General features: G+C 43.8%; 1 protein-coding gene across 2 annotated transcripts in view; it reads right to left on the bottom strand.

Annotated features, from left to right (window-relative positions):
* Positions 1–22,247, bottom strand: part of LOC139048126 (uncharacterized) — a 46,828-nt gene that overhangs the window by 19,357 nt on the left and 5,224 nt on the right. For both annotated transcript variants that reach the window (XM_070522626.1, XM_070522625.1), the window contains 2 exons: positions 11,956–12,112; positions 3,064–3,209 (listed from right to left, as the gene is read on the bottom strand). In XM_070522626.1, coding sequence (XP_070378727.1) covers positions 3,064–3,209; positions 11,956–12,041 — 232 coding nt within the window. In that variant the 5' untranslated portion in view covers positions 12,042–12,112. The remainder of the gene's footprint in view (positions 1–3,063; positions 3,210–11,955; positions 12,113–22,247) is intronic.

Raw genomic sequence — 22,247 nt, forward strand, 5'->3', positions numbered from 1 at the left:
ATTCCTTGGCATCGAATTAGTTTTACCAATATTAGATATTAAATTATTCTTTATTGTAGTTTGCGCGATACTTCTCTATGTTCTAATGAAACCCCTCACTTCTGAAGTGAATGATGACATTTGAATGAATGCATGAATGAATGCAGGAATGAATGTTGATTAACAGAAAATATAAAGATCTGTATACGAGGCTAAAAAAAGGCACGAGTGTCAGTCACTTTCGCAGTAAAGAAAATGCTCAAGCACACACAAAAAGCAAAATACTTCAAGTGAATAAATCCATTCTAACTTGAAAATACATATAATGCATTTTAAGAAATGTTGAATGCTATTTGCAATTTCAAAGTAAACAATCATTTTTGAAGCGACAACAAATACGCGTTAACTTTTTAAAAATATTCCTCTAGGTGGTGATTTGTTTACAATAGTGTGTATGGCAGGTTGATGATTTAGAATATCTGCAACAAGGAATGATTGATTTCGCACGCCGTAAGTTGTCCGCATCTTGCTTTTGTTCTGTGTTATGTACCTCGTGTTATATTTGTGTTCTTTGGGAAGGTATTTCCTGAAAAAAGGGGCTTTTAATAAGCCTGATATCTTGAAATAGTGCCATGGCTGTTTTTTGTTAATAAGATTTTATACTGTTAATATGCTATCCTTCTTGAAAAAAGGAGCATAGTGGCGTCTACAGGACGCATCCTGAATTATACGCATCATGCGTTTCTGCAAGTTTAATAAGCTGTCGATATTAGTATTCGTCGTGGTACACGAGAAAAATAAACAGTATTGGAGGCGAGAACGCACAAGGCTATAGTGCAGTTGCTTCTTCAATGGAGAAAGTAATAGACGCTTTAATTTTTTAATAATGCTGATGGATCTTGCAATGCTAGATTTTATTCTGTGGGCACGCCTGGACCAGTTTACGCTTTCTTTTTTTCAAACGCAACACCAAAGAACGTATTCCAAGGAGAACGTAGGATGCATTCATCACGCAATTCTATTGCTATGTTATGATCAATACACTTGTTACGATGCCGAGAAGCAATGTATTTTGTCTTTTTAATGCCTATTTCCAACTTATATACTCTAAACCATCCTGAAAGATTACTGAGCCAAATGTTTGTTTCTTGCTGGAGACCACACATGTTATCACGAAAAATAAACACATTAGTGCCATGAGCATAGGTGGCTGTGTCAAATGTTAGAGGCTTGTTTGTAATATCATTAATGTTTAACAGAAAATGAAGCGGCCCAACAATGGGCTCCTGTGGGACAGTAAATTTGATGTTAACCAGTGCTTACTTGGAGTGACAGATGTCGGTGCACTGTGGTCGGTTGGCTAAGTAGGTTTTGACTAGGTTGGGAATGGTTCCGCTTACCCCATAATCATTTAACATTTCTAGTAAGATATCATGCTTAATGGAATCAAACACCTTTTCGAAGTGCGGAAATATTTACCTTGTATATTGCTTCTCTTCAGTGTAACGTATTATTCTTTCCCTAATGTGTAGCAGCACCATTTCGGTGCATTAGGCCCAAAAAATGAAACGTTCCTTTCCTTCAAGCGCTTCCTAACCTTACGTGAGGCCTCCATACAGCGAAGGACCGATGGAGGAAGCAAGCGTGCTCTGCAAGCTCCCTTCACCCATCCTCACGTAAGGAGCGCTTGCCGCATGCCTGGGTTCGAGATTATCTCTTAAAAGCTCTACGCGAACACCATTATTCAATAAAAGATGTTGTATCGTCGCACAGTCCTTAAATTGAAGAGCTAATATAGAGAAGCGTGGACGCTTTCTTCTAGTTTTGTTTACTAAACTTAAAAAATGTAGTGCATTACAGTGCAAAACTTGATGTGCTCCATCAATGCTGGCACGCCGGTGTCGTGCAACCCCTAGCAACACTTTCATGCCGCACGCGTGACTGAAACGAACATGCCTGGCAAGACACGCCTGGTGCACGCGCTTATCCGCAGGTGGGCGACAGCGCGCATGCGCAAGCAAAGGTCACGTGGTTAGGCAGTTAGGTGAAGCGCTCGTTCAGGGCCAGGAGCGGCGTAAGGACGCATGAAGATAGCTTTGGAGCTACCTTATGCCGAGGAAGCAGTAAGGAAGCCTTCTCCATGGGCCCCTCAGTAAGGAAGCTTTCAGGGTGACATAAGGTAGCCTCACCGCAATGAAGGCTTCCTTACTGAGGTAAGGAATATTTCATTGTTTGGCCCTATTAGAGTTTTTGGATACCGTACGGTTTTTCTGTTATAGTGTTATTTCGGGTGCAGAAATTTAAGATTCCGTGCTTAATAACCTGCTCTATACCTTTCGGAAAAATTGGCAGAACTGAAATCGGCGTGCAGTTTCTCATGTCGTTCCTGTATCCCCTTTTAAAAATTACCTATACTGGGGCAATTTTTTTATTTTTCGGGAAATTCACCGTTACACAATACTAAATTGCGCGTGTATGACATGGGTTTGTTAATATGCATCGCCACAGATTTTATTGGCGCTGCCCTTACGCCATCCACATCACATGCTGTGGTATTCTTTAACATCAAGAAAAAGCTATTTATTTCCGCTTGAACTGTCTGTGAACGTAGTAGTCACCTGCTCATACTACACGGAATATATGGCCTATATTTTGTGCTATCAATGTTGAGGCATCAGATTCATCGCGTTTTAAGAAATGTTGATTTAACATCTCTGCCAGTGATGACGCTGTGAGTGATATGCCTTTACGAATGACTCCAAGAACGATCAAAACTGCTGGTTTAATTAAAGTGTCATCATTATTAAGTATTTCAAGCACGCATTGCACTGCCTACAAGCCACACTTAGTGCATTTCGTGATTTGAATATAAGCAACCTCTACATCTCAATGAAGTTTGTGTTTACATGTTGTCATGCTAAATTTGCACATGTTAACTCGCGCATTAACACGAGACGTGAGAAAGGCGCACAAGGGAATGCACTGTAAAACATGGTTATAGTGACCGGTAATTTAGAGAATCCTGTGCCAGGATAGATTGGCGGCTTGCACACGTGGCTATCACAGAACGGCCTTTACACTCACTAGCATGCTGGGGATGTCCGACGGTGCACTTCTCCTGAGTTACCGCAGTGATGCCATCAAATATGAGCTGCACCATTCCCTTGGAGATGCCGTTGAGGCAGTTCTTGATGTAATCCTGCAGGCACTTGATGTCGTTCTCGTCGGACCTGCGACATTTTCGATAGAAATTATGAGCCTAGTACATCTGACACAAATAAGAGACGGGACCGCTGTGGCATGCATCAGTCCATGTAGGGTGCTACTTATTGCCCCTTTCGCGCATCAAACTTCTTAGCTGTGAAATTAAGTAGATATGTTTGCTTTGCGCTACAAGCGGAGGGCTCACCTCAATACTGCACTCTTAGTGAAGTCGTGCATAACGTCCTCGGTACAAGCGTTATCTTCTAGGTTCAGCCCAGACCACCACATATAAGCGTTCTATAAAGCAAGATCATGCGTTTCAAAACGCGGCCTACCCGCTGGTCACGGATGTAGCGGCGAGTGAGCAAACGCAGGATTTGTATGCAGCCCTGCAAATTCGGCACCCGAAAAGCGTGTTGACGCGTTGAGAGGGTGCTTCAAAGCAAAAGCTGAAGAAGTGGTGAGAGAGATCCTGTGAGGGAGAAAAATAATCGAAATGCAAAAGGAGAGATCGAATAGACCAGGAAAGAAGTCGTCGCCTCTGTACGTTGCTTTGATGGTGGAGGACGAGGAAAGACTGCACCAGCCGGGAAGGAGCGAAACATTGCGTGAGCACGAATTATGGTCATATCTTTGCACCGGCAAACTTATGCGACGGTGTTCGTGTTGTGAAGTCTGTCTGCGTCGATGAACGCACTCTGTGATCTCAGTGATGTTATATTCTAGCAATGTTACCATAAACTGCAAGAAGCGAGTGCGACTTCGACAACTCATCGCAGTGCGATGGCCACGGTGGATCGACGGCCATGTGCGCTGGACCATCGGGCCCCAGGAGTGCGTGCTGTACAGCTGCAAACCAGTCTCAATTCGGTATGTTGATTTTTCTGTACCATACTGCTAAATGTTTAATTCATGCCACTGCATTACTATGAGTCAGCAGATAACGAGTCTTGGTGATTTAAACATCTGAATGTGTAGTGGTAATGCGAACTGGTGCATAGAAGTTTTGGCGTGTGAACGAGCTATAAGTGCACACGTAGTTCCGTTGCGGTTTCCTCAAATTGCATCACTGCTGTTGGTATTTTTCTTGCGTATCCTGTCGTTGAAATTTCATAAGGGCTTCCGTTTTATCGCTCCTCTAGTAATCGCGTGTTTCTAACCTTGAAATCTTCCCTTTCTTATCCCCCTCGTCGACTCGGCGAAATGAATTCATTGCTTATCGCAGGTTAAGTTCGTGGAACGACGACTTTATACTGAACTGCTTTCTGGTGTGTTACGCACTTTCCTCGGTGTAATGTGTTGATCTGCGTGGGTTTCTGGCTTTCCTGTTCAATGCGTCAAGGTCACTAGAACTCAAAGCCTAATGCAGCTCGTAGTTGCTGGACATGAAAACAGCCATTTAACTCCGGCGACGCAGCAGCACCGAAGTGTTGGTTTGCGCTACAAGGAGCATTTGCCACAATATCTCTTGGAGAGGAGCAGTACACTCGTTACTTGCAGAGGCGAATGGCACTGGCAAAAGTTCTACGGTGCGATATCTCATGACGAGCTAGGACTTTGAAGTTCTATTGCAGTCAAAAAAACCTGTTGGTTTGAGTACTTGCGTCGGTTCATAATCTTGTCAGAAAGCAACGCTGTATTGAAAAAAATGTAAAAGAACGAAAACACACCAATAAGTTGGACATCTTGCTTTGTCTAGACGCGATTGCTTTGTTGTATCAATTTTCGGCTATGAGGTACCCACTATCCCAAAATAGGCCTTAATAAGACCTTTCATGTGAGCTTTTGTTTCTCAAATTATCACATGTCTGCAATTTCTTCTTATTCTCATCTAAATGTATCTTTTTTTTGTACACAGGGTTAAAGCAGCAGAGGTTGACACTAATAACAACGCCATCAAAGAAAGCAGAACCCCTGCTCTCCAGTGCAACTATACAGTGAACCACAACACTGGTAAGCGAAAATAAGGCCCAGAATGGCTGTTCATTGCAATGCGAGAAGATTATAGTCTGGTGGTGATGCACACGAAGAAAATGGTGATATTTTGCCAGCATGAAAGTAGGGTGGTGCGCAGAAAGAGGCAAGTGTTTACAATACTGCTCGCATGCGGGGGCATTGAAACAATTGCACGAACTGTATTGTGATTACAGCTAGATGCACTTTCAAGAGCTCTCACTCATTTGTGCTCATTTCACAAGAGTGGGAAGTCACTGAGTTTAGGTGAGTGTAAAATGAGTGCCAGTGCAGCTGAATGCCAGTAAGTGTAAGTGGTATAAATGAGTGCCCCTCAGCGCCAACTGACAATGTGGGCCGATTAGTTCTTGCTTGCAAGTGTGAAGAAATATGACTGCGAAATAAACAATAAGGCCAGGCACATTGACTTGATTTCAAAGTCGACAAGTATATGTAAATGTGTTTGTGCAGAATGTGGAGAACGCAGCTGGAGCGCATTTCGCTCGCTTTAGTTGCTTGCTCAGAGCATTACGGGCGTTCGTCTATTGCCATGGCTTGAATGCTTCGGTTACACTATGCATGCACTTATTGTATTATGACTAAGTAGAGATGTAGTTTGGTGCTAATAATTCCAGTGACATTTCAAACACAGTGCTGTAACCTCAAACATCGGACACGTTCGCATGTTCGCAATTTATGCGTTATGCACATGGGATACAGCATGCTCTGCTTTCTGTAAGCAAATCAGCGCCACCTAGTTTGTAATCTTAGGATGAATAGCTAGTTGAGCATGTTTTAATGTAAAAGGCGCCCAGACAATGACGGACAAAGACAGAGACACGCACACAAAGGACACCTTTATTTTTTACTTCTAACGATGTTTAATCAGGAACAAACGACACTATTTTAAAGAAGGAGCACTATCACAGTTCATCCGTGCACATTCGCGTTCAGGTAATGCAGTTGTGTTTGCGATAATCAGATTAATGCAACTCTCACGCATGTATTACCTGCCAGAATAATCATTTTCGCCTGAATTACCAATCTAACCCATTTGTCACGGCTTCTGGCTACCACATTGCAGGCGTGAAAATATGGCTTACATTTTCAATCTCTACAATAACTTCCAGGCAGCCCTCTCTCATTTCCAACATTGTTTTGATGTTACCTCGGCCTATCATTCAGGCATTCCTAGCTTCGCCTCACGTACTTTCTACCACACGACAAAGAGACTTCATAAGCGAATCCTGATCGAGAGTCAACGTATATATTCGTGATTTGTGAAACAGGCCGGTGCCTTGCCAAAAAGGCTTGGTTATTCTGCAGAGCCCTGAATGCTTGCACGGGGCAGAAAACACCACCTTCACATTAGCTCACTTGGCAGTCTCCTTCAAATTATGCAACATGTGGTGTACGTAAGTATGACGGCTATCTTTTCTTCGTGAGTTGGCTCCATGGCCAGTTGACGGGTCCTCGACTTCTTCAGGATCTTTTCTCCTACGGAAACTGGCACAAGTTTTGGGTAGCCTGCCTCTTCCAGTTGTTCAATCTATTTATGAAAACTTTCCGCAGCTACATACGGAGAGGACTTCTTGAGAACGTTATGTAGGCACATGCTAGCAATTTTGCGTTTGACTAGCTTGACCATATTGTCCGTCATCGTATTCGTGTCGTTAGCATCAGATAAGTTTTATAATGCTGATAGGTGCTCTTAGAGGAAGGAGGAATAAAGAAAGGAAGACAGGCAGGTTAGTCAGTGTAAATACAAGCGACCTACACTGCGCTGGGAAAGGGTGTGAAGGGAAGGAGGAAACAGGGAAGCCGAGATTCAAAATAAAAAGGGAAAGAATGTGCGCACATCAATACGATGCCATGAACTCTAATAACAGCCCTCGCGTAAATAAGCAGGACAACGCAAGGGTGTTGAGCACAGTCTGGACATTGGTTCTCTCTCCAAACAAGGTGTAAAAAAGCGCAGTCAAATTTGGTTTTCTAGCCATACCACAGTGAGGGCAGTCACATAAAAGAATTCGGATCGTTATGTCGTAGGATCGCAAGTTTACGGTTAACATTGAGACCTGTTTAGTGCAAGATCACTAATATATTCCCCTGGAACAACTATTGAACAAAACATAGCCCTAAAATGGTCATGGTGAAACAGCTTCTGGAATTGTTTAGCATTCAGTGGAATTTCTTTTTCATTCTAGGTACGACGATCGCCTAGAGGTCCAGAGTCATCAGGACAGAGAACTCTGAACTTATACGAAAAATATCTGTTGTGTTTGTGATGACAAAGCAGTTAAGTCAAAATGAAACACATATATGAAAAGGCTTTTGTTTCTCTTGTTTGCAATGTACACATAAAAGACTTCACTTGCATCTCTCTGCGTTCACCCAAACTCTGCGGAGTGTGCTCCACAGGACAAAAGATTTTTTATGTTGCTTGGCTCCCAGAGATGTTACTCAATTCAAACATGCGCATTTTCTTGCAGCATTTTGATCGTTATTTGTTCATGCTAGTCATGAATAGCAATATTTTCATTAGCGGAGAGCACTTTGGTGTTCCTCAGGAGATAACCTATCTATAGAAAATGGGACCTTACATTAAGTTTGGCACGCACGTGTGTCATGTTCCTGATATTAAAATTACGTGTTATTTTACATAACCTTGGTTATAAACAAACTTTCTTTAATGAATGAGAAATTGACGGCTGATAGACCCAGCTTTTTTTGGTCACAACCTCATGAAGTTATTGCAAGTTCATGCGTTATGCTTTATGCACATTTTAACAACTATAGGAAAAAATACTGCCTATCTGCTTTTCTATTGCCTGTTACAACTTGTTTTTTTTTTACTTTTTACAGTCAGAGCTTTGTATATAAGTCCTCATTCTGTGTTAAGAGCCTACAGGGAAATTATGCTCTACATTTTTTTGTATATTAAATAAATAATTTTCATTTAAAAATATTTTCTGTGCCTAAGTCTGCATGAATGCACAGCATGCTTTTAGACTGCGTGCACTGATTAAATGGACATTGAGCTAAAGAATACTTCAAGTGGTAGGAGAAAAACTTATAATTTAATAACTGTATGTGGGCGCAGCTGATATTACAAAGTCAGAGAAACTCAACTAATGTGCATGATACCTGAATTCAAACTCAATCTCTCTTTCAAGATAATTAAGTATGGGATCATGCGGTTCATCTAACCTGCTTGCAACCACTTCCTGGCACGCTTAACTCAGCCTGTCACTCGGCACAATACCGTCGTGCCTGCTTAATACAGCGTGTCGACTTTATTATTGTTAGCACGTTGTTCTTCCTTTATATATGATCATAATTAAAGTAATTTTTGCATGAATACGGCTCGCCTTCCGCACCGAGAGTTGCTTGCACTCCGGATATAAGGAAGTGGTCACTGCGTTGGGGCTGATTACACAAATGTTCCACAAGACAAAATGGTCAAATCGCGGTTATTTCAAGTTCATTATGCGTCGGAGCCGTCGACTTGCAAAGATAAGAATGGAGCTGTTGACAACTTCGATACACCGGCAAAATCGCACTTGTTTGACGACAGTCGGCACGATAACCCGGTGGCAATAGAGGTTCGGCCCCGCCTGTCACATTCCGACGGATATGCAAGAACACTTGTGTTTCGTGTGTGTGTGTATTAAATAACCGCAGTTGGTCACAATTAGTCGCGAGCTCTTCATTGCTGCGTCCCTCGTAATCGACAGCAGTCTCGGGATGCTAAGTGCCATAATATAAGTTCTTTAACCACACCTTGATTTATTTCCTCCCTTCCTTCTTTTAACATCAACGGCACTGCAGGTAATGGCCACGGTAGCCAGCCGCAACGTCACCTGCGCCCGGCAGGTAAATAGGATAAAACAAGCTAGCGTGTCCAAAGCACTGAAGCTTCCGATATTTGCAGCACAATTATGGTAGGCTCACGAATGGAGACACTGACGCGCCTTGCTGCTTGAAAATGAACACTGAATCCGTAACTGCAACGGAGCGGCATAAAAGGCATGGTTCGAGAGCATTTTTTACGTTCTCACAAAAGCTATATATGTCAGTGTTACTGACGGGGCATCCCTGTTGCGGCCCGCGAAAGTGAATAGAAATATTCGTAGGTTCAACAAACTTAGACGCGGCGGCCAAAATCCACCCAGCTTATTCGACGTCTCAGAATAGTGTAGCCGTATTGCCGTTATACCGTCGAGGCAGCGCAACTTTGAAGCAAGTGCAGTTACCTATAGGTACAAGTGTGCACATTCGCGGTGGATCATATTTGATTCTGGCTGGTTAACGAGGTTGAAAGTTTCTCGGACAAAGCCAAGTTCCAGGTTGAACAGCGACTGCAGTGAACAATCCACAGGATAGCGAATGAAGAAAACAATGAAGAAGAACATTCACCTGGCGAAGGAGTTTGCTTTCCGTGCAGCTCCCATGCTTCATAATTTTACCACTTTTAGCCTTTCCACCGCACATGCTAGCTGCTGAAAGCGCTAGTTTTATACTGCAATTCATTTAAATGCATCTTTATTTTAACCAACCTCATGAGCATTTCCAACAGTTACACAAAATATATGTATAGCACACACGATCACCGACGGTGAACAGTCGACATAAAATGGCCACCTCGGAAGCCCAAAAGTGTGTACAAATAGCTATGCCAATCGTACGTGTGAGCCTAGTGAGATGGCGTAGTGGTTAGATGGTTCGGTTGTCACGCGATGTATTTGGGTTCGAGTCCCAGTGTGTTTGTGTTTGAATATTTGTGGGATGAGTTACCAATTTCCCATATAAGCTATAGCTATCAAATCTCGTGCAGAACGACACTAGGTGGCACCTCTAATAAAATGTTTTTTTTTTTCGTGAAAGATGCCCGTTGGGCCGCATAATAGTGAGCCGCATAATATTTGAGCCGCCTAGTAAGCCAGAGAAATTTCATCTCAAATGTCGCATAAAGATTTGGTGTTATTCAAGAAGGTTTCTTAGCAGCCCTTCTCTGCACTAGATGGGGCCGTTTATATGCGGGCCGCAAATGCAAGAGCAGCATAAAATAGGCTGCATACGCAGTAAGCCCCTTGGAGTGAGCCGTTTATAAGCGGCAAAATTTTTATCTACTTTCCGCATTATATGCGTTGTTTTAAGCCGGAATTGACTAGGAGTGCAGTCAAAATTTATTTACAAGTTTCCAAAGTAGCGTCATGGTAGAGTTAGAATTTCAAGGGGTTCTGCAACTCTGGCGAGATAGCTTGTCGGGGGGCACACCAAGGGCGTCATCACGATGTAGCGATTTCCGGCAATGGGCGTGATGTCAATCTGCGGCACTTTAATCGCTGTTAAAGAAAGCGCGTCAAAACCGAATGTTCAGCTTCTCGTCAGAGCATTCGCAGGCCGGACGAGGAAGCCCATCTGCGCTACCTTTTGTGAAGAAAGGCCCGCCTGTGCCTGTACCGACGTACACCTCACTACTAGAGCTCTGAGCGCTCTGAGAAGGATCAAGGAGCTTTGAAAAAACCAGGCGAATGTGTTTTGAGTGGCCAATTTTGATCATCCGAGCGTAAGGCGCGCCACCGGAGCGCTTTGGCGTGCTGTAAAACGATAGTTGACTGCACCTTAAATGGGCTGTTGGAGTATTATAGCAGTGGTGGTGGGAATTCTAAATTCTCAAGAAGGTCGACGTTCAGCTGTTCAAGCGAGGGAACATGTCAGTGGGGCGGCTGCCCATTCCTCCAAGAATTAAGCAGGAAAAGATTATAAAAGGATCTTTATATGCAAGCAGACGTGTGGATCACAGATTCTAGAACATACTGGAAACCCCTTTTCTGCGAAACCCAAGCTAATGTCACTTTAGTCATGACCGGCTCTATAATTCAAGTTCAGCCACATGTAGTCCGGAAGCTCCTTGTGCCATCTTGGTTCCATTCTGAGGGGGAAATTGGACTAGCTGTTCATTTATGGCGCACTGTTATTAGTATTGACATTCGATAAATAAACGTGGCACAAGAAGCATTGATTATTATTGCGAAATAATTTACAAGTCTTCCAAAATCTGTACATGGAAGCATGTACAACTCAGGGACAACTGAAATACGTCAATGAGCTCAATGTTTCTTCTAGTTGCAACCACACGATGACAATAGGCAATGAAGCCAGGGAAAGTATAAGGAAAAACAAGTGTTTTTCCATATCTGGAAATACATAATTAAACACCAAGTCAAATTATTATTGAAGAGATGACAACATACCGCGGAGAGCTTAGATTTCTTTGTAGGACTGGCACATGGCAAGAAGTGAGAGCTCAGTGCTACGCACTGAGAGAAAATGACAAACAGCGCATGAGAGAATGATGAGAAGCATATATCAATATTACTGCGCAAGTCCATTTTGTTACACTTTGTTATTAAGTACACTGTTTGCGCACATTGCTGTGGTAAGTGTTCTGCATAGCTAAGTGACTGGGAATAAGAGGAACAAACTGAGATGTGCAGGACATGTAATGCGTAAGATGGTTTACTTATGGTCAATTAGAGTTTCAGAGCTGCTGCCAAGATAGGGAACTTCACTCGTGGAGGACAGGCAATCGTATGGTGTGATGGAGTCTAAAAATTTTCAGGTGTAAGAATAGGTCATCTGGCGCAAGAAAGGGGTAACTGGACACCACTGGGAGAAACCTGCGTCCTTCAAAGGAGATAAAATAGGCTGATCTTGATTGTGGCGGTGATGATGATGACAATGATGACAACCTGTGCAGTGGAAATATTCCGAGGCAAAAAGTTAAAATAAACACAATTTTATGTGACCTACTTGCAGGTTTCTGCGAGTTCCTCGGCGCCGACAGGTATGTGAGGACCGCTGGCGAAAAAGAAGAGGCTCGCACTGCACTTCTCCATTGTGTCTCGGTCGCAGCCCAACTTGGCAGGCCGACACAATGTCGAGGACAGCAGTAGGCAGGCCAGCAGAGCTGTTTGAAGAGAGCATTAGAATAAGACGTCTCGTTCGGCGGTACGACAGCCACGTGCGTAGAGCAGTGCTGCTTACCCAGAATGGCTCCTAGGCGAGACGTGTTACAGAAAAGGTACCTTACACGAACTAAAATAGCACAAAAGATGGCGTCCACTTGCCTTTTGATTGTCGGATTTAAGAGCTGCTTACAAACGCAACGCTAAATCTTAGCACAACTTTGTCGATATAACTTTGGCTAACCGGGGGCCATTTGCTGGTTGCTTGGCGGTGTTACGTCGATGGGTCGTCGGTGTATTTTAATATAATTGACTAGCGAAGTGGATCTCCAGCACATGCTGAATTTAGATCACTTAATATTTATGAAGAATGCAGCCAAGAACAGTAGGGAATGAAGTTAGCTTGAGAGTAGTAGCCTTAAAATACGCTTCCATTGAACAAGCTCTTAAGTAGAATGTCTTACGCTTTGACAGAAAACAGAAAACCTTCTTGAATCTTCTACGTATGTTTAGGACGACGAAATTTGTGATGCATGGCGTCAAGGAAAAAAGTTGAAAAAGGGTGGTCTGAAGGAACGACGCCAGGTAAAATTGTAGGATGGCCTGGCTGGTGTTGCGTTTCAGCTATTGGTACAAATTCAAGTATTGGTCATGTCTTCTCAAAGATGTTTTTCTGTATTGGAGTCCCATTGAAGATGCATTATGACCCAAAGGAAGCATCGACTCTACCGTCATCATGTGTTTCTGCTATGGGAAAAGGGCGGTGGATCAAGAACAACGTTTACTAGAGTACATCGCGTGGGATTAGTAATGCCCGTTCCCTAGTACAGACATTACCAGAAAGGAGCACTTGTTGCAGAATGATAATCCACAGCTGGGTTCAACTTCGCGTTACTCTCTATATGACGATAGCTTGGAAGCAGCGTTGAGAACAGTGAACCATTGAATAAAAGACTTTTGACGGCGCAGGTACTTATCAATAACACATGCCTAATTAACAGGAACAGTTTGAATCCTTTCATGACGAAACGACTGTGATGCACTAAACACATCTTCACAGCCGTCGATCAATGCCAATGATTGTCAGAATACACAAATTCATTGCACAAATAACATTATCAATTTAGACGCACATGTATTACTATTCACAAATAAAACAGCCAACGTATTCTGTAACCCATAGGCGCAAAATTAAGTCTATGGTCAAATGTACGCCTGATGTCTCCTTTGATTTTTTACAGATAGGTTGTGCAGGGCAGTATTTTTGTTGAAGTACGTTCGACGTATTTAGTTTTCTTTTGCTAGCTTCACGTTAAGATACGTCGGCTAAGCCTGATGAATAGCTAAATGCATGCTTCGACACAGGTGGTAGCACACCATAATTCCAGTTGATGAACGCACACAACGTGCGAAAATATGCGCAAGTAAGCAAACCTCTACATCATACTCCTTCTCACTAGATTGCGCAATTCCCACTAATATAACGAAATTGTATAGTTACTCATTTCAGTATATATTATCTCATTCGACTTCACCTAAGTGAAAAATAGAATTTCCTAACGGCCGGTAACGTGACGCTGGCACCTACAGCAGAACATTTTCGGTCATTTAAAGGAAACGAAATATTCCACGAATTTCGGTAGGTGACAACCAGATGCACCACGCTCCTGATGATGTTTATGGGCCTCACCTCGTGGTTGGTAGAGAGTCACCTTAGCTGCTAGATTTATTCAAGTTTCAGATCTATCGCTATCTATCGTTTCGGCTATCTGATGTCAATCTTGGCTTTCGTATTTAAAACCTGAAAGACTATATTGTAGCATTTCCAACACTTTACCAAGGCTATCACGCACCTACATAGCGCCGCACGGGCCGCACCGGAAACACACGACGGGCTCTGCAACCAAACATTGATTGAATGATTGACTGATTGATTGATTTTTTACGTCACACTACAAGGTAAGAAGAGGCGGGTGTAAATGCTCTTCAAACGATGGCTTGAGAGTCCTTCGCCCCGTTTGTCAACAATTTCAGCCACTGAAAGATAAAATTACTGCAGGAATTCAATATTGGACTTGTCACATAGTGCGTAAGCATTATTTCCAGTCGCTCAACTTTCGCTCATGCAACGGATGAGTTAAGAACACCGCGACTCACTGAGCCGATGATGAGGCAATGCTGCAAGTATTGCAACGATATGTTGCAATTACCCAATTCGTGAACCTAATTAGTCGGAAGTAATCGTATTGGTTGTAATTAATTAAATCTTACATAATATGAATAGTGGATAAGTAATGTGGTATGAATTAATCTTCATTGCTTTATTCTTGACTGACTTAACTAATTTCGTAATTATTTTAATGAGGTTTAGGCTATCGTAATTGTAAGCTTTAGAAAGTTTAATGATGCGTCGTTAACAAATCAAAATTATGCCTAATTATTTTATTACGATAATTATTGTTCATTAGGATGTATTACTTAACATCAATTATTCTTGATTAGTGTAACTACTTGACCTTAATCATTATATGTCGTTCTACTGCTTTTGATTACCTTCAGTTATACATCATTATGTCTAATTGATTTCATTGTAAATATTCTAGATTGTGCTTCCTTAGATTCATTAATCTTACGGAGTCTTAGTTACGCTTAACTATATTTTTGTAATTATTGCTCTCAGATTTCTGTTTGTCTTAATTACGCCTAATGTCTGCTCAGTACTCACTACATAAAGTCATAATATGAAATAAAGGTAGTTACGTGTACGTAGTCATAAGCCAATCTTATATATACTCCCATTGAACCCCGTGTATGCCTACGGAGTGCGTCGTGTCAGGCTTTACAGACAGAGGGATGGACAGATTTGCGAGGAAAGTAGCAATTGAATGCTTACGCATTAAACAAAAATCAAATGGATCCTCGCTGAACGGTATCTGCGAAAAATATGCGTACCATTAATATGGAAGTCGGCGTGGTGCTGAATGGGTTGAGCTTGGCAATGATGTGTCTGAGGGTTAAGCTGCTGTAGCACACGTAAATTATTGTATGTGCATGTGGGGTAAGAGCAGAGAGGTGCACATATATACTTTGACAAACATATGCATTCCATACCACACCGACCATCGCATAATAATGCCCAAATTTTGCCAGTTCTCGTTCGGGGAGGTTCCGCCTAATTTGTTTGCGACATTCGTGGAGCGATATGACTGACTCATAAAAGCCGTCATAGGCTTTAATGACGCATGCGCCTGCATGGGTAATTATTACACAAGTGGCGCATCCTCTCGTACTGGGTCTCCTTCAGCGACCGTACATGCTCATCGGTCGTTTGTTTACCAGGGCGTCCCATACTGCTTGCTATCCCTATCTCAGGATAGCCTCACATACATCTGGCCTAGATGCAGTACCTCTTTTCTACGCATTACGTATGGTGATCGGCCAAAGGGGACAACCTAGTAGAATGTTTAGGCGGCACGGCTATTGTTATTACGAAGAATCGCTCGCTACTCACTGTATTCCGAATGGCAGCTATCAACCGCGTATACAAGGGACTTAAACTGGGCATTCACGTCCTGTATTGGAAAAGAGGTTTTTTGGCTACACAGAATTTTTCGACAGACTCGGCATATTATGCTACGCATTCTTGAAAGCCCCAGTCTCCCTCGCTACAAACTTGGCCAATGCACGGCGAAGTTTGCCGCGCGAAAATTGACGCGCGACAGACCTCGTGAGGTACGTTGCGTGTATTCGCGGGTTTCTTTCACGCTTGGAAAAACACTTTTATTTAGCACGTATTGAGCGACAGAAGATGTATCGGAAGTTTTTCATGTTGCTATACAAGTTTCTCATTGACGCTTTTAATCTAACTTTGGATTTGAGAATTTGATTATTTATGATCTAGTTAGGAGGAAGCAAAAAAATACGAGTATCTCCAAGCAATCGCAAGCAAGGTTACCTTAATTCTTTCCAGTTACGTGGCGTTCGTATATTTTTAAACTCTTGCAAAATTTAGCTGGGACACGCTGTATACGCATCTGTGATATAGGACAGAACAGTTATTACGTCGCCGATAACAAGATTAGACTTTCTCTTCCTCTCCTAAACGTTCCCTCTCCTTTTTCCTTCCCCCCGTGTTCGATGGCATACCACGCTGAGTCCTCATTCACGTCACTGTCTTTCACTTCTGCTTTTCCTCTCTCTCTCTCTCTCTCTCTCTCTCTCCGCGAACACGCATGACCCGACGATGTGATATATCTGGATGTCGATCGGTAGTAAGGGTTCGCTGCTTGCTGCTTTGGCGTTATCACATGTAAGGTTTCGCCACGTCAAAGAATGTGTCGCCAAAAAAAGTATTGGCGCGATGAGGAATTGAACCTGGGACCGCAACGTGACAATAGACGTTCTACCTCTATGCCACCGTGGTGCTTGAGTAACTGCTTCTGCATTTGTCATGTTAACCACTGCTTTAAAAATGTTCGAGGCCTTTCCCGCCTTATTTTCTTCATTTGGACGTTTTGAAGGTCGCGTCTTGTGCAATTTACGCACATTCTGCCCCAAGATTTTGTCCTCTAACCTATAGAATGCATAAAACACTTGTAAACGTCTCTCTTGCTTGAATAGCGAGCCCACTAAGCTTACAATGTTTACCGCCGAGTTGTGCTACAGGTGACAGAATCTCCCGCTCGTTTGCACAAGATTCCACCTAGCACATTACAGCACGCGAACGTATACTTCTATTACAAGCCGCTCTTCACGTATTCTAACTACTGTGCTCTGAAGGCAGCGCGAAGTTTCGCGGAATGCACTTGCCGATGAGCTTTCTCCTCATGGATCGGCCATATCTTTAATACGAGAAACTGCATTTTTCATTCGTGTCCCCAGGCAAGCCAGATATTGAAGGCGGAAAAATATTGACGCTCTACACGCACCTATTAAGGGGAAGCTTTAGCTCGGAGGCTCCTATCTAAAAACATGTAAAAGCAGAATTGTTTTTCTCGAGAACCACTGCACCGAGTTTGACGAAATTTGTTGCATTTAAATGAAAAACTTAAAATATAGTGACGGTTGGTTTCGAATTTTCTGTTTACATTGTAAATTTTTAATTAATAATTGCCAGAAATCAAAAATTTTCAGAAAACGATACTATCAAGTTTACAACTCTGCAACTGAGCAAGGAAGAACGATATCACAATTACGTGAATTGCATCTAATAGTAGGTCTGAAGCGGACAAAATTTCAGTCTTACACATGAATCTTAAAAAAATTAGTAGTGTGGAAATACAGCTTTTTGCGAACCCTTGTATACGATGTAATATATTAACGTAAGATATAATTAGGCATACCGAATTTGTCCGTTTTGACCGATCTAATGGATGCCGTTTACAGGACCGCGATATCTCCTCTTGTTGCAAAGCTATTAAGTTATAACCATCGTGCGTCAATTTTTTAGAACATGCGAATTCTTTGAAATTCTTTCGAAAAAAATCAGGCCCTAAATCGAAATTCCGCTTCCAACAGTCACTAGAACTTAATTTTCTCTGAATGCTACACATATTATTAAAATCGGTGGGTGTATTATGTAAGAAAAGCCTTTTTTGTTTTACGTGTATTTGAATAGGCTGCATCGGAGCTGGGCCCGAGCTAAAGCTTCCCCTTGAGTAATAAACGGAGACATTCGTACGTATTTTCAACAAAATGGTACATCCGTAAATGCGGTGACGTTCAAGCACCTATAGCAGCAAATCAGATATGTAAGCGATACCGAATATTTTAAGAACGTTACTCTAAGAACATATATTGTTTTTGTTACTATAATAAAAAGCAAGCGCCGCTAACATTAGTACGCTAGCTAGCTGGGCGAGTCGGTACACCTGCGTGCTGTAAGTAATAATAATGCAGCTAAGAATTTTCAGCTTTTGTGATATGATTAGCTTCCGCCATGTCACGTGCAGGTCGTCTGTCAAAATCCAATAATATATTGCAATTAAATGTTTGGGCGGGTGTCACAGGAATAAGTGAGCTTGGTCGTTGTTCACTTCTTGACATCCACGTACTCCTTCAACCTCCAATAAAGTATTGACCACTCTGGCATGGATAACAGTTATCCACGAGTTTTTCGCGATCTTCAGTGAGCGCAACCTGAAAAAGTGCAAATGCAGGAGTTTGCTCACTGCCATTCCAAGCCCTAGGCCATCGTTGACTCCAGTCCTGCGAGATGTGATACAGGAGCAAACACCTAAGGCTCTCCCGTCCTCGCGAGCTCCGCCGCCAGCGCCTGCACCTATCTCCTACGCCGAATCTGTACCACGGACTCTGTCGCCGACATTCTCGCCACCCATGCCGTCCACTCTACCACCACGTCGACTACGTTACAAGCCAACATTGGACCACGGGCGCACCCGACAATCGCCCGATATGTTTCTATTGTGGCATCCCTGGTCACGTGGCACGCTTCCGTAGACGTCGCTCGTAGCTTTGCCGAGCTCACCAACCCATGCACACTACTACGCCCCTCCAGTTCAGTTCTTCTCGTCGCCTCCCCAATCACCTGCGATTTCTCCACTCCCCATCGACCCGCGCCGCATCGCCTCTCCCCATCATCGCCACTCGCCATCTCAGCAGCGCCGTTTGGTTTCCCTAACTTCCCACTCCTACCAAACGGCACAACTAGTTGCCGCAGTTCCCGATGTAGGAAATACATCCTTGCTGAACAGCAAAAGGCCTCGCTCTTCTCCGACGAGCGTTGTCGAAGCATTTATAGACGGAATTGTTGCACTTGCACTTGTCGACCCAGGGGCCGCCATTTCTGTAATTAACAAAGAAAACTTTTGTTTTGCTAAGGCTTATATCACACTGAAAGCAATTTTCTGCGCAGCTTGTGTTGACATGAGGCAGGGTTCATTTGCCCTTTACCCCATGTTCCCCTTTCCTTTTTATTTTTTTGTTACGTGTGAACACTGCCTTATATGCAGACTTGACACAAATAAACCCAGCTAATAGCGCTCTTTTCATCTACATCATCTTCTTCCTTTGTTATTTTTTCTTCGGTGCAACTCTTTCTAAAACATAGCTATGCAACAATTCGCCTAGCAAAAAGTTTTCGAAAGTTTTACGCTTGCTCATGAAAGTAATGACACCCTTGTCCGCACTGTCGCTCTGTACAGCAAGTGCGCAGCAGATTACCCTTGTTGCGGCTTGCACTACCTGCATCACCATTCCAGTACTCACGTACAAAGCCGAGTGTGTTGTTCTGTCTATACGTTCAGACGACGTGATCTTGCGGTGGGACTTCCTTTCGGATCACAAAGCCGTTATTGACTGTTCTGGCACCGAAGTCCAACTTTTCGCCATTTTCTGAGGAACAAGTAAATGATCCCGACTATTCCGTCGAAAAACTGTTCGTTACGGATGACACTACAATACCTTCGCACGCTTCGGTGATTGCGCCCGCCTGGTCCAACTGCAACCTGTCCGCCGTACATTTTCTTCTTTTTGTCCGCGTGTTTGTAGCGCTACTTTTTTCAAATCTGCAACAGATGCCGTTGCCTTTTTACACCGTCCCCTATTTTTGTTCATTGACAATGTTCACTTCCCTTCGCTGTCATGACTGCCAACGAAGGCTTCGCTCATATGCTCGTGTCCAACGATTATGCGTCTCCCCGCACATTGCGTTGCGGTGAGTGCCTTGAACGTCTTGTGCCCATTGACTCGGTGACTATCTTCAGCGCACATCTTGGTGGCACCTGTATTGAGATCTGCTCACTGGCTTGTTGCCCTACTTGCTCCCTGTATACGCTGGAAGTCTTCGACAGCTCTATGTACCCTACTGAGGCCTATTCAACGTATTAAGACCCACAACCTGCTTCGCAAGTACTCATCGACGTTCGACTGTCAACAAGTGAATTTGGGTTGCATAACGACGGTCTATCGTGAGATCGATATGGACATCCATGCTCCACTGTGCCAGCGACCTTATCGCGTACCAGGCACGGAGCGCCGTGTTATTGAAGACCAAGTCAGCGATATGCTTCAGCGCGGAGTTCAACCTCCTAACAATCACTGGGCATCCGATGTAGTCCCTATAAAAATAAAGATGCATCCATCCCATATTGCATGGACTACCGTCTTCTTAACAAGATAATGCGAATACACGTGTATCGTTTGCTGCGCATTAAAGATGTTCTGGATGTTTGCAAGGCGCGGAGCACTTTTTCTCACTCAGCTTAGGTTCTCGCTGTTGGCAAATGCCCATGTCTCTGGCCTATAACCCCGAAACAGGTTTCCTAACACCAGATGGCTATTGTGAGTTTATCGTTTTGCTATTTGGCCTTTGCAGCGCCCCTGCTGCTTTTGAACGGAGGATGGACAATCCGTGCGCTAAAGTGACAGAGCTGCTTTTGATATCTTGGTGACGTGTTTGTCTTTTCTCCTGATTTCCCCACTCATTTGCGCCTTGTCGAGCAGGTCTTGCAATACTTAACGCAGGCTTTCAACTAAATATGAAGAAATGGTGATTCGGGGCCAAATAATTAACGACACTCGGACACCTGGTTTCGAAAGAGGGCAATTACCCTACGCTTGGAAACGTCGCGCCGTCACCTATATCCCGAAACCCATGTGCCTACAAGAACTCGGAAGCTTAATCGGGATCTGCTTATACTTTCGTAGTTTCATCGGCAATTTTGTTACTCACATTGCTCCGTTGATCCAACTCCTGTAAAGCGACGACAGTGCCCTTCCTAGAGGTTCCCCAACTTGCGATGGCACGTTTACAACATTGGGCCATCTGCTCACATCGCCACCCATACTGCGTCATGTCGACCCCATAGTTCCCACAGAAGTTCACACGGAGGCCAGCGGGGCCTCCGTGTGAACACATGGCGCTGCGCTGTGCTCGATCAGCGCAAAAGTGCATACGGCGAATACATAGTAGCCTATGGGAGCAGGACACCAACCAATGGTGAACTGAATTACTCTGTCGCAGAAAAGTTGTGTTTAGCTATCATTTGGGCCCCTAGAAAATATACACCATACTTTTACGGCCGTCCATTCGATGTCATTACTTACCATCCCCTCCTATGTTGGCTGTCTACATTAAAAGACCCATGAGGTACTTTGCGCGCTGGGCCCTCCGCTTATAGGACTTCAACATGCGCGTTGTCTATCGGACTGGCCGTATGCCCCCCAACGCAGAGGCTCTCTCTCGCCTGCTCACATCAAGTGACACGACATGCCTTTCCGCCATGGATTCGATATTTTCGTCACCAGCACTCGTATATATGGCTGGTGAGCCGTGCGATGATTCGTGCATTGCTGCTTTTTCGGACTCCCTTTCGGACTCCTCGGCAACTCGCCCTTCGCGTGCTTTCCACCGTCAAGCTTCCCATTTTGCTGTACGGTATGGACTGCTCTACCGTCGCAACCATCCTTCTAAGGCTCGCAAGTGGTTGTTCGTTGTAGCATACCCACCGTGGCGATGCTGTTGGGCTGCTAAGCACGAGGTCGCGGCATCGAATCCCTTCCACTGCGGCCGCATTTCGATGGGGTCGAAATGCGGAAACACTGTTGTACTTAGATTTAGGTGCACTTTAAATAAAGAACCACAGGTTGTCCAAATTTCCCGAGCGCCCAATTCAGTGTGTTCCATAATGATATCGTGGTTTTGGCACGCCAAAGCCCATACTTTTTTTTTTTGCTCATCGTACCTGGCCACCACTGTGCAGATCTATTCTATGCTTTCCATGCGGACACCAGTAAGCACACACTCTCCTCTTGAAAACTTACTCCGCGATATGCTTGCACTTTTATTTGCCCGTAATGTACACTTTTCTCCAGAAGTACATCCGCTCATGTTTAGCATGCCAACGCCGGAAGTCTCCTGCTCGCCATCCTTGCAGCCGCTTCCGCGCCCCTCTCGGCCATTCCACACCGTCGGCATCGATCTCTATGGCCCTCCACAGCGCTCACAAGGTGGGAAACGCTGGATTGTTCTTGCCGGGGATCACCCGACTTTTTATGTGGAAACAGCTGCCCTACCAAACGCCACAGCCCGCAACGTTGCGTCTTCCCTCGTCCAACACTTCGTGCCTCACCATGGTGTGGCCCGAGAACTTCTAAGTGGCAGAGGGCGTGTCTTCC

Source organism: Dermacentor albipictus, chromosome 7, assembly GCF_038994185.2.
Source record: "Dermacentor albipictus isolate Rhodes 1998 colony chromosome 7, USDA_Dalb.pri_finalv2, whole genome shotgun sequence".
Lineage (NCBI taxonomy): Eukaryota > Metazoa > Arthropoda > Arachnida > Ixodida > Ixodidae > Dermacentor > Dermacentor albipictus.